A 13,205-nucleotide genomic window follows, 5' to 3' on the forward strand; every position below is an offset into this window, starting at 1 on the left:
ACGGGTGAGGGTGGGAGGTGCCGCGAGGGCGGCCGGGCTGTGGTAAACCGCTCCCGGCAAGGGCCGCCCCTGAGGGCAGCGCGTGGCGGAAACGGAGGCGGTGCGGGCGGGACGGGAGGCGCTGTGGGAGGGAAGGGAAGCGGTGGGGGCGGGATGGGAGGCGCTGTGGGAGGGAGGGGAGGCAGCGTTCCCCCGTTGCTGTGGTGATAGGGGGCGCCCGTCGGAAGTAGCGTAGGGACGGGCGGGGCGGGGCGGGGCGACGCTTCCGGGCACGCTGTTGCATCAGCTTGTGAGCGAGGGGAGGAGGCAGCAGGATGGCAGCGGCTGCCGCCGAGCAGGGTAGGTCGGCGACCGGCGCTGCGGAAGCTTGGTGGGGCGAGGCGAGGGCTCCTTCGGGGTTGTCATGGCTTGAGGGAGACTGGCGTCACGGCTCCGCCGCTGTCACGGCGTCAGGCGGGCGCCGCGATGTCAGGCGGTGGCGGAGAGGGGAGAAGTGTCGCCCCACCGCCCTGTCACGGCGGCTGAGGCATCGGGGCGGGAAATGGCGGCGGGGGGCGGCGAGGCGCTGCCCTGGGGACTGCGGTAGTGGAGTCACCCCCAGAGCGGCCGGCCCCGCTGCCACAGGCCCCTGAGGTGCCAGATAGGCAGCCGGCAGCCGTCGTCTGCCGGGGGCAGAGGCGATGTGTGAAGCCAGCTCCCTGCGCCCACTGTTGGGTGGGTGCCCCTGGGAAGGTCACTTGTGTCCATCGGTGATGGGTGACATTTAAGCAGCCGCTGGTGCCACTTCAGGGCATCACGAGTGAGGAGGCTGAAGTGCGGTGTGTGACAGTCTGTGGGTGTGTGGGATAGTGGGAAACATGGATCAGTTGCCCCTCACACATGGGTGCCTATGGATCAGAGAACCTCTGGTGCTTTGCGAGACCACGGGAAGGTGATCCAACTCATGCCTCATCGCTAATGTAAAGGTTAACGATGACACATGGTGATTTGTGGAAAAAGCTCAGAGTTTCTCAGTGCTGAAGTTTGGAAGCAGCTCTTCTCCAGCTTGATGGGTTCAAAGAGATGTTAGATGGCTGCCAGACCGCTTAGTCAGTTGTGTGCTTATCATCGCATCGTCTGCTCTGTTTTGCTTGCCTCTGTCTCCCTTACCGCCTTTCCTAGTGTTCTGTGTTCTCTCTTGAACTCATGTCTGAACTTTTTGACTTTTCCAGACTTTTTTTGTGGTCATATTTTAATGATGGGTTACACTGTACTCTTCCATATGGAAGGAGGGCCAGGGTAGTCTTATAATTTTTGGCACTGCTCTAGCAAATGGAAACTTGGAATACCAGTCATACAAGTATGAAATACCTTCATGGTATGTAAGGGGTTGGTAATTTCTATCATTCCAGTTAAGGGCCTGTAGATTCAAAGATTTTGCTCCTTTTTCTTTGTTTCTGAAAGTTACTTTGTTCTTTGTTCATCACAAATAGTGTTTGTACATAAGAGAGTCCAGAAACACTATTGTCAAGAGACTGGCTTTTTCAGATGTTTTTTCAGCATCTTAGTTAAGGTAGGATGGAACCTCTCCCCCTCAAAGGCTCAGATCAAGTGTGCATTAAACTTTGTAGATGTTATTACTGGGCAAGTAATATCTGCTTTTTACTGAAATTCTTACTGGTAGATTTAGTTTCAGTTCAGGAAAAGTGAAAGTGGAACTTACAGGGCTGAAGTGATTAGGACTGACAAACTCTTCCTTGGTTGAATACTCCCATCTTCAAAATCCTGGCTTTGCTAAAAGTGATCCTTGATCCTTGTGTATGAGTCTTGAAAACTCCTTTGTCTCTCTGTGTGTATGCTGTGTCTTTCGTAGATGGGATAGCTTGATTGCTTCAATTTTTTTCACTGAATTTTTAATAGAAAAGAACAATTCCTCTTGGCTGGGCAAATAGTTGTACTTTCTTCCAAAACTACCAGAGCAGCCAGCCAGAAGAATAAATGGCCAGTTTGAAGCTCTATTAATAATGAGATATGTTGCACTTGATCTTTTGTGAGTTGTTTGAAATTTGTGAAAGCTAAGTTGGAAGAGAAATTACATTTTAAAATATTCAGAAACTTCTAAGATTTCTTCTCAGCGAATGCCTCTGCAGAAATCTCAGAACATTGCAGTTGTCATCTGATTATGATCAATGAGGTTACCAGGTTCAGGGAAACCTAGGAAACTTAATTTTGCCCTGAAGCAGTTTTGTGTCAGCTAGCTTATTGCCTAATTTATGGCTTTTTGGTATTTATTGTCAACACCTTCAAGAAACAGAGGTTTTTGTTTTCAGCTTCATGGAAGTGAAAAATTTCCATGAAAATTGATACTGTGTGGGTTACACATTTTGATTAAACTTCAGAAGGTATTTTATGTGCAAATAAAATATAGAAGCAACCTTTTGCCTTTGAGTCTGTATGTTGCTGCAGTCTTGCAGACAAATTCCCAGTGTCCTTTGGTAGTCTCTGAAGCACTCCATGCATGGCATGTGTGACAATTATGTCACCCAAAGAGATTGTACACCAGCAGTTATTACTGTATGAGAACTGTATTCATTAACATTTAACAGTGGAGTTTGTTTGATACAACTTTTTAATGTGAAGGGAGTGTTAATTCTTACGATTTTTTGAAGCCATTTTGCTACCTCTGCAGTACTCGTGCTCAGCGCATGTTTTCTGAATGAAGTTGCTCTTGAATGTCTGTGGATCATTCCATTCCCATGAGTTAACACTCAGTGTTATGCAAGAGCTCTGTAATACTCCTGCCTTTCTCCTGTCAAGAAGACACTTCAGAATGCAATTGAGTAGTAGTGACTGTCATTTTTCTGTTTCAGGAGGGGAAAAAAATTGCAGTCAGAGAGAGGGGGTATTTCTTAGTCTGCTTGTCTAAAGTAGGAGTGGAAAACCAGGTCAGACCTGTACATGTCCATTGACCTTTCTTCCTCAGTAGTTTTTTAATCCATTGGTTGGTATTAATTACATTTGACTGCGGACTCCCTTTTACACATGGTTGTCAGACTGAGTGAAGTTGGAGCTGTACGAGAGAATGAGGATACTGAAGTGTCTGTGGAGAGGAGATGAAGTACTTAAGAGTTACCAGGAAATGTTTCAGTGAGAGTATGGGATGAATTAAAGACCTCGTGAGACACGGAGAGGCATAACTGAGAATGCAGAATATAAATCACAGCAAAAGAAAAATCTATAGGTTTACTACTCTTATTCCTAGTAGTGACATAAATCAAGTTGAATCAGACTTTTATGTGAAGATAGTCTTGACTGACTTCTTTTGCTTGAAAAGAAATGCTCCTCTAGTATACTGTCTTCCAAAAAAACAGTGTTGTCATGTTCATTCTTTCTTCCCAGGAAAGCATGCTGTGCTTTAGGAAAAGAGCTTTTGTTTTGTTGGTTCAGTCTAGTTTGGAGCTACTTACAAGAATGCCAGAAGGGAGGATGGTTTTATCTTGTATGTACCGAAACAGGATGCTCAGAGGTATTGCAGAATTACACTGATCACTTGACACTTTCTCAAACACAGCAAATTTGCTTGTATCTCTGTATCTGCAGTGGAGTAAAACACATTTGTGTTAGCTTTAACCTAGCTATCATGTTTTGAAAAGTTGCTATCTGCCTGGAAAAGGAAGTTTGGAGCTCAGCATACTCTGTGAAAACCAGGGTGAGGAACTTGTATTTGTACAGTGAGCCTACTGGGAGCTCAAGCTTGCTGTAGTTCAGTTGCTGTTGTGCACTGAGAAACACTGTCAGGTGTGTTCGTGCTATACTGCACTTGCTGTCAGGCACAGTCATAGACATGAATTTGGGCTGAGTTTGAGTCAGTGATCTGTCTCCACATCCTCCTGTTAGGTGCTCTGGGCTAACTGGTTTCTTTGATGTATTACACTTTCAAGTCTGCTGTTGCTCTTGCAGCTAGACATAACGTCAAACTTTATAATTCCAAGTATTAATGTGTGTGCCAAGATTGTTCAAAGTAATTTTGGTTGCCCTGCTTATCAGAGCTGAGCTGATACCAACATTCACAGACAGTATTTGCCATCTCTTCTTACCAAAATAAGCTTGTATGAGTTCTGTCATCTTTGTTATATTTGGGTGTAAGTTTGTGCAACTTCCCTTTTAGATCGGTTTACAGATGTGGTTGGAAAGCACTTACATTGTTTCAGATACACTGACTTGCTTCCCATTAGCAGCCTGGTGTGTGAATAATGGTCATAATAGCCCTCATAATACTTGTTGCTTTCAGTGCAATAGATCTTTCAAGATCTCTTCTTTGAGATACAGTTTCATTCCTACACAGATAGTTCTTGTAATAATTTTTTTTCTTTGCCTTCTCTCTCAGTGATTCATGGATACAAATTTCACATTCAAGGAAGACTTGCCTTAGGTTTCTGTAGTTAAAGAACTTAACTATTTCAAACTATTTCCTGTGTGTAAACATGTGAAGCCCAATGATGATAAACATCAGTAAATATTTAGGAGCCTGAGAAGTTTATAGTAAAATTAACTGTGTGAGCTGAAGCTGCATCCCGTTCATCTGGGTAAGGCAAGCCCATAAGGTCTACTTATGTACTTCTGTTCACTTGTTATTCCGTATTTATACTGAACAGTTACATGAATAGTCCTTAAGAAGGATTGAGTCTTTACATGAATCAGACTTTGCTTTTGTGTATGGATTGTAAATATCTTTGGTGACCTCTGAGTTTTTAAAAAAAATACTATTTTCTAATCACTGATCTTTTTTATTAGTTCTGCTGCTGTGCCACTGTATCTCATTTATACTCAGAAGAGTCAAACATACTTGGTGTCTAGATGCCATTTCCCCCATATAGGAAATGAGCTGTTCATAAAGTTTTAACTGTTGATATTTGGAAAAACTTACACCTTCTCCTAACCATTGATTCCTTAACTCCTTTCATCCCTTTTTTTTCCCCCAAGAGCATTGGTCTGTGAGAATGGGAATGATTTGTGCAGAAGATGTTTGTACTGGGGTAAAAAGCAGCACTCCTGACAGTGGTATGTGTCAGGGTTTGGGAGCAGGGACAGATGTTCTTATGCCGCCTCTCTCACTTTTTTGTGCTGTGACCTTGACTACATAAATCACCTTCTTACCGACTACCTAAGCAGCGTATTGGCTTAATGGTTATACAGTACTTTGAACACGAGTTGCAAATGTTTAATCATTGTAGGAAAATATGAATGCCAGGTTTACCTAATGTCAGTGCCACATGCCAGAACCTCTACAGTGCTTCATACCCACTGACCTGCACAGGGCTTATTGTTACTGTGAGCATCCCCACCAAGTCACAGAACCCTTCAGCTACTTCCTCCGTGTCCCTGAGTTTGTAAAGATGAGACACAGTTGAACCTGCTTTACCTCTGTAGCAAATAAATCATGGAATTAGAAAATTGTGAGGGAAGAGCATGGCCTAATATCCTTTCTGTTCATCTTACTAATTTTAACTATTATTCACATGTCTGAAGAGAGAAAGTGTTATAGAAATATGGGAATATACAGCAACATCTTGAGTTTTGAGTTGTCAGAGCAAACAAGAGTAACTGAGTGTCATGCTGGGGACTTACATGTGGGTACCAGTCCTGTGAAGGTTTAAATATACACTCAACTTCAGTAAACATATTCACAGCCTGTCCACAGTGTGTAAAATTAATCATGTTTAAATATTTGTAGGATGAGTGTTTTAGCAGCATGGAAAAGTGTGTCTGATTACGTTTTTTGTGTGTGAAGAATTTTCTCCAGTTTCAAGCAGATAATATTTCCTCATTAAAAGGACCTACGCTTTTGTCCTTATTATCCTTTGTAAAAAATGTCTCCAAAAAACTTACCAGAGCATAAGTGCAATCCTATTAATAGGAAATATATTCAGTAGCTTGTATTAAATACATTTTTCTGAAATTTCTTGTCAGTTGTCCGAGCTAATTTAGAGGGGGAGATGCATAGTTTAATGGTGTCTTTTGGTCATGGAATCTCCTTTTAATGCTGACCAAATGTCCTGTGCCTCTCTTTACAGCTTCCACCTACAGTTTTATTCTGAGCATTAGTGAAGAGGAAGCCAGGGTGAAGGCTTTGAACGAGTACCTGAGCACTCGTAGTTATATCCAGGGGTTCACATTTTCACATGCAGATGTGGAGGTGTTCAGAAAGTTTTCGGGGCCACCTGTGGACCAGTATATCCATGTTGTCCGGTGGTACAGACACATAGAAGCAATCTATGATGGCAGCAGTGAAAAAAATGAGCCTTGTAAACTTCAAACAAGTGAGTAATATGAAACTGGTGGGCAGGTTATAGACTAGCTGACATTGTGTTGGTTTCTGTTGCTGAGAATTCCTAGAAGTTCCCTTTCATACTCTTTTGCTCGCTTTAAAATTTACCATATCAACTTGTATTCAAGGTCATGAAATACCTCTTGCATACAGTTACTGTGTAATTGATAGATCCTGACCTGTTTGAGTGTTAAAGCTGTTTCCACATTTCTTTGATTTTTAAATCCCTCAGTGTACAGAATTCAATTATGTGTATTTTGTTTAAAAAGCTAGCCACTAGACTGTAAAAGAACATTTTGGTTTGGGCTTGGTCCCTATAATAGCAGGATTTGCTCAGTCTGTGGGTTTTATTTTTTTTTCCCCCTGTAAGGGTGACTAAATTGTTGTATAGTATCCAAATTCATAATAAAGTAAACTAAATACTGTTTTTTACTATTGTTGTTAACACTGATTTTTTAAAAGAATGTGTGGGGTTCTTTTTAAACCTTGATAATTTAGGCATTGCTGATCATTTGAGGAAATACTAACCAGTTAATCTAGGTCATTTTGTAAGCATGGGTGCTGACATTTTTGGGAGCTGCATCACCCTCTTGAGTTGTTTTCCAATTAGCTAGTCTAATGTAATTACTTTATAGTGAGATCCTCACCCAAGGAGTCATGAAATAATTAATAACAATAACAGAGAGCTGTTGTATAGTTCTTGCAATACCTACAAATGAATGCATAGTCTGTCATTTTTGCTGATGGTTGTTGACAAATATTACTCCAGTGTTTTCTTGCAGCCTCTCATCATACACGTTCTCAATCCTAGCAGACCAGCAGTTAAAATCACATTGCTGCAGATAGATCCCTTATATGTGTTTGTGCTGGTTATTACAGAATCACAGAATCTTAAGGGTTGGAAGGGACCTCGAAAAATCATCTAGTCCAATCCCCCTCCCAAAGCAGGACCACCTAGAGTAGGTCACACAGGAGCTCGTCCAGGTGGGTTTGGAATGTCCCCAGAGAAGGAGACTCCACAACCCACCTGGGCAGCCTGTTCCAGTGCTCTGGCACCCTCACAGTGACGAAATTTTTCCCTGTGTTTCTTTGGAACCTTTTGTGTTCCAGCTTTATACCCATTGCCCCTTGTCCTATCATTGGACATCATTGAGATGATCCTGACTCCATCCTCCTGACACCCGCCTTTTACATATTTGTAAACACTAATGAGGTCACCCCTTAGTCTCCTCCAAGTTAAAGAGCCCCAGCTCCCTCAGCCTTTCATCATAAGGGAGATGCTCCACTCCCTTAATCATCTTGGTGGCCCTGTGCTGAACTCTTTCCAACAGCTTCCTGTCCTTCTTGAACCGAGGGGCCCAGAACTGGACACAGTATTCCACATGTGGTCTCTCAAGGGCAGAGTAGAGGGGCAGGAGAACCTCTTTCAACCTACTCCCCACAGCTGTTCTAATACACACCAGGAAACCATTGGCCTTCTTGGCCACAAGGGTACATTGCTGGCTCGTGGTCATCTTGCTGCCCACCAGGACCCCTAGGTCCCTTTCCCCTACACTACTCTCAAACGGTTCATTCCCCAACCTGATTGTCTTTCAGCAGTGAGGGTATCTCATCTGTACTACTGGCTCTCATAGCACATTTCATGCTGCTAACAGCAATTTGTCTGCAAACTTTCATGGATTTGGGTGGAGTACATCTGTTTTCCTGACCATGAAATCTTTAATGTGGAGTCTCTCCTCCAGATTCTTGTTATCTTCATGATCTGTGCATATGTATGAGAAGTCCTGAAATGGTGATCTGCAGTGTCCTCTCAACTGACACGTGAATCTGCCCCACTTCTTAGACCTTGGATATTTTATCAGTGTTTTTTTGGGGGCATCGGAGAGCTCCAGGGGTTGATTAGAGCAAATGAACTTCAGTTCAACCAGGGGGAAGACTATAGCTGGCAGAGACATATTTGGACAAACTAAACAGTGTGCCTTTCACTTTGCTCTTGTTGTCTATGTAGTGAATATAATGTGACATGTAACTCACAAGTTGAGAACTTTAGAGTGAAGTATCTGGTTTTTTTCTTATGTTTAGTGTGGTAAAGTAAAGAAAGCTTTACAGGTTTATCTTTTATTAGACTAACCAACATAGGCTTCTTTCCCTGAGGGAAATGTTAGCCACAATTAAGCAGGCTAGTGTAATCTTTGTAAATCAAAGAGTAAACAAATCCATACCTTGGTATATGGTCTGTGTTATGGGTAGACTGCTCTTGAACTTGAGGTATTCTGTTCAGGAGTAGCACGTACAACAAAATGTTTAGAATAAACACTTATTTCCATGGATCCATGACATGGAGATCAAATGGGGTCCATTTGTGAGACAGAGCACTACAGTTAATATATATTTTTAAAAATTTAGGCAGTTATTCATAAAGTGAAGGTGAGGAAGAGATTATTATTTTTATACCATGAATCTTTAGTTGACTTGAGGATTTTCAGACAAAACATTCATACAAAGATATTGGGGGAAACAGAGTTAACAAAGAGCAGCCTGAGACATGAGAAATGTTGTTGACAAAACAAATAGTTTGTATGGTATTTTAATTGCAGTTAAAATGCATACCATGAGAATTCCTAAAGATGTTGCTGTGAGCTTGAAGCTGGCACCTTGCTGTATTTTTTAATTTCCTGGTTTGCTTTATTTCCTACTTAATGCGATAGTTAGTTACACATCATTACAGCTGTAAGCAGCCCTGTGTACAGCAAAGTACAACTCTTTGAGAGATGGCATAATTTAAAAAAATACAAAACATGAATTTAACAACTGTGTTGCTTCTTAAATTTCTAATCAAATGCAGGAATATTTTCACTAATATTACTCTGGGTTTTATCTACTCCGTTTAATGGCAAAATTTATCCTCTTGCTGAATTGGAACATATTTTTCATAAATGAGCATGTTCAAAAATGCCTTGTGTACATAGCAGCGATGTATGATAAAGAGCTGAGGTTTTTTTTCTAAACCTTTCCATCTCCCCTCCCTCTCACCCTGAGTACACATACTCTGTCAATATTGGTTCTAGAGACTACCTCTGGTCTCTGGGGGGTTTTTTGCAAATTCTGTATGAGATCTGTGGTAGTCTGGCACAGTAAAACCAGTGGCATTGCAGAAGGCCCAGGACTGACATAACATTTTACTAATAATAAATTACATTTCAAAGCTCTTGTTAATACTTCAACTGAATTGTACACTTTTAATTTTATACTCTCTTCTTTCGTTACTTGGATCAAAAGTTAATAGAAATGACAAGTAAGAGAGTGGAAAATAACTAGATTGAAATAATTTACTTCAGTTTTTGTAGCTTTTTAGAAAGATCTAACAGAAGTAGTTGGATGACTAGGATTGCGAGTGCTTTGTCTAGTATGCTTTTTTTGTTTTGAAGTAATTTTATGATGTGATAAGGAGAAAATGTTACATTGTGAATCTGTTTGTGGAAAGTATCTTTTCAGTTCTCTTTAATTTTTTTCCCTCTAGGTAAAGGCAAGCGTGTGCAGCCCCCCTGGTCTCCCCCTGAAGGAACAAAACATTCTAGGCTCTGCCTGTACAACAGCCTGACTCGCAATAAGGTGACTAAAGGAAAGAAGAGTGGAGATTGTTATAGAAACAAAAATAGAGAAGTCATCAAATATTTGTTTCTTAAGTATTTATCCTATCAGTTCCTGGGTTGTATTTTGTGGAATGCTAACAAGCAGATGCCAGAGATACTATGTCAGTCAAGTGTATTTGTAATTTATATTCACAGTAAATATCCATATACTACAAGTGTGTGTATGTATGTGGGCATTGCATAATATAGAGTTCCCAATTGCAAGTTATCATCAGGCAAAATAGCCAGGGTTTCAACTGTAATACACACAAGTGAAGGCAATGTAATAATATAATAATATCACAGTTTCTGTCTGTTACCAAAACACCGAAATCTCACCAATTATATTATTGTAATATAAACTGTTACAATTTCTTGTGGTTTTATTTTAAAGTCTTTTGAGGAAGAGAGGAAATATTAAGAACACTAATGTTATATAGGATGTAGTATCCAAGTATATGTGAAATTATTGTACTTTTTTTTTCAATGGAAAGCCTGGTCTTCCCTTTTACCAATAGATTTGAATAATGCCCTGCCTAGACCAAAAATTTCTAATGTGGTATCTTGTTTGATAAGAGCACAGAGAAGATAAGCAGCCACACCCTACTCACATGATAAAGCTAGTGGTGATCTTTTCTTATGGTAAAACTGGGAGGGGAATAACTATTCCTTTTTAGTAATTGTAATCCATGTTACTGGCCTGAGATCATGTCTTCAATTTCTTCTGATCACTGTACTTTCTTTTTTAATTAAGGAAATATTTCAACCTCAAAATGGAAAAAAGGTCTTGTGGTATTGCTGTGGTCCAACAGTTTATGATGCTTCTCACATGGGGCATGCCAGGTACTGCAATTCCTTATTTTGATATAGATAATAACAGTTCCTATTGGAAGCAAAGCACTACAGGAAAACATACTTTACTTAGCTGAGTGTGTTACTAGAAAGTAGTCTAGTTGGACTTAACGTTTGAGATTTGAGATGAAAAGCATTTTATTGTATTATTTCATTGTGTGATTAAAAGTAGTAGAGGGGGGAAAAAAAAAATTGTAAAATTACTGGCTCAGAGATTGAAGAAGTTTGTGCATAAAATAGAAGTAGACTTCAAGTGTTCACTATAAACACTCCTATATCTTTTATGTTTTCAGGTCATATATCTCATTTGATATCCTGAGAAGAATCTTGAGGGATTATTTTAAATATGATATTTTCTATTGTATGAATATTACAGATATTGATGATAAGGTAAGGTCACCTTAAATTGAAATCTAAAATACTGTACTTTGAGCATGGAAGTCAGAGAATTACATGTAATTGCAATTTGGTAGGCCAAGATAAATCTTACATTTCTAACTTAGACATACATTTTTTACACAAAGTCGTCGATTTTTCTCAGTTTTGTAGCATTCCTGTGGTTGCAAAGCCTATATACTTATATATAAATGAATGTTGTTATAAACTATGAAGACATTTTACAAAAATAATGTTTTATTTGCCTGTTGTTGAGAACTGTGGAGGTACTTGAATAACTATGTATGTCGCATGTAATTTGTATTACTACATGTTATTCTTGTAGCTTGTTAGATTTGTAGGGATTCTGAATACCTTTGGTATGTAACAGATTTTATTTGCACTTTGTGTAACTACATGTCTCTTCATAAAAATATGTTCATGTTTCTGCTTTGTAGATCATCAAAAGAGCAAGGCAAAATTACCTTTTTGAACAGTATACAGAGAACAAATCATCACCAGACCAGCTGCTTGAAGATGTTAAAACTGCCTCAGAGGTGGGCATGGTATTTAATCCCTACTAGTGTTTCAGGTGCTTACTCAATAATGTATCAAAGCATCATATCTCTGGCTTTACTACCTTCTTAAACTTTCTGCTTGTTTCAGTTAAACTGGTATCACACAAATTAGAAATGTTACTGGAACTGTACATCACTTGTTTTTTCCATTGTTTTAGAATTGACAAGGACTATCCATGTAAAAGGCATGCCTGATTTTTATGTCCATAGACCTTGTTTGTGAGTGCCCGTATATTGTTGTTGGGGTATTGGAGAAAAAGTTCAAAAAGCATGTGAATGTTTGTGTGCTAGAATTCAAAGTTTAAAAATAATCCTTTAAAATAGTAATATGTCCATAATCTTTTAAAGCTTGAGATATTTCTCTTCGTACCATTGATGGCCTTGGAAAGAGCAAAAGCTCTCCAAAGCTTTAGGGTTTTAACATACTGTGTATGCTGGACTGAAGGAAGGGGAAGATGATTCTCTGGGAGGAAGTGAAGTTTTAATACTGCAGATCACATCGAAATCATCAGTCTAATGAGCAGGCCTGGGAATAGCCTGGAACTGCCTATCTCTTGTTGCCTGACATACTCTCTAAGCATAGCATTAAGTTTCTCTCTGTTTCATATTAAATCTTCTCCTTTTCAGATCTGTGATAATCAGCTTTTTAGTTAAGGTGGTCAGTTGAGGAAAATGAAAATCACTAGACAACTGTACTGAATATTGTGGTAACATAATAATGTAGATATTTATAAAAAAAACCCCAAATTTAGATGTGAACAAAATTCTTTTGACTTTGAGGAGTACATTTTGGTAGTTTGATATCAAAGCTTTTATGTGACATAATTTATACTAGCAAGGTACTATATGGCTAAGGTAATATCTTGTTTAGGGAACATTGCACTATTATACTGCAAGTTGCTTTCTAAATTCTTTTTTTAAAATTGCAGGTCTTTTCAGTTAAATTAAATGAGACAACAGACCCAGACAAAAAGCAAATGTTGGAAAGAATTCAGAATGCAGTGAAGTCTGCTTTCGATCCTATGCAAGAAGCTATGCAAGCAAAACTCCCTGCTGAAGAGATCAACAGACATCGTGAGGTCAGTTTGAGCTCTTTTAAAAATTGTATTTATTATATTTGGCTTTTAATTGTTAGTGGCTTTAAAAATAATATTTAGGTTGTAATAATTCTCTGAAACATTACGGAAATTTTTATTTGTAAAAAGAGGAATGATAGATCTGAGGACTTCATAGTACTTTGCATTCAGTGCAGGAAGTTTGACCCTTGAATTCAGCTCTATAGTTTTTGAATGCTTGGTGCTGTTAAAGACTTTTTTTTTTTCCCACCATGACAGTGATTTTTACTTTTCCAATAGGAACTTTTCTCTTGCATATATTTAGACTTTTTATTTGACTTCTTTGTCTTGATGAATTAGATTCAGTGTAGATTACTGCACGTCTTTATGACATTCCAATACCGGT

The 13,205-nt window shown here is 39.6% G+C and overlaps 1 protein-coding gene across 2 annotated transcripts in view; it reads left to right on the top strand.

Annotated features, from left to right (window-relative positions):
• The first annotated feature begins 257 nt into the window (after positions 1 to 257).
• CARS1 (cysteinyl-tRNA synthetase 1) overlaps positions 258 to 13,205 on the top strand; it is a 36,021-nt gene continuing 23,073 nt past the window's right edge. Inside the window, exons 1-7 of one of the 2 annotated variants that reach the window (XM_061999727.1) lie at positions 272 to 339; positions 6,054 to 6,299; positions 9,828 to 9,919; positions 10,694 to 10,782; positions 11,085 to 11,181; positions 11,625 to 11,723; positions 12,674 to 12,823. In XM_061999727.1, the coding sequence (XP_061855711.1) occupies positions 315 to 339; positions 6,054 to 6,299; positions 9,828 to 9,919; positions 10,694 to 10,782; positions 11,085 to 11,181; positions 11,625 to 11,723; positions 12,674 to 12,823 (798 nt within the window). In that variant the 5' untranslated portion in view covers positions 272 to 314. Of the gene's footprint in view, positions 340 to 6,053; positions 6,300 to 9,827; positions 9,920 to 10,693; positions 10,783 to 11,084; positions 11,182 to 11,624; positions 11,724 to 12,673; positions 12,824 to 13,205 lie in introns of both variants that reach the window. The other variant, XM_061999728.1, reaches the window with a different exon arrangement.

The sequence above is a fragment of the Colius striatus genome, chromosome 7 (genome assembly GCF_028858725.1).
Source record: "Colius striatus isolate bColStr4 chromosome 7, bColStr4.1.hap1, whole genome shotgun sequence".
NCBI lineage: Eukaryota > Metazoa > Chordata > Aves > Coliiformes > Coliidae > Colius > Colius striatus.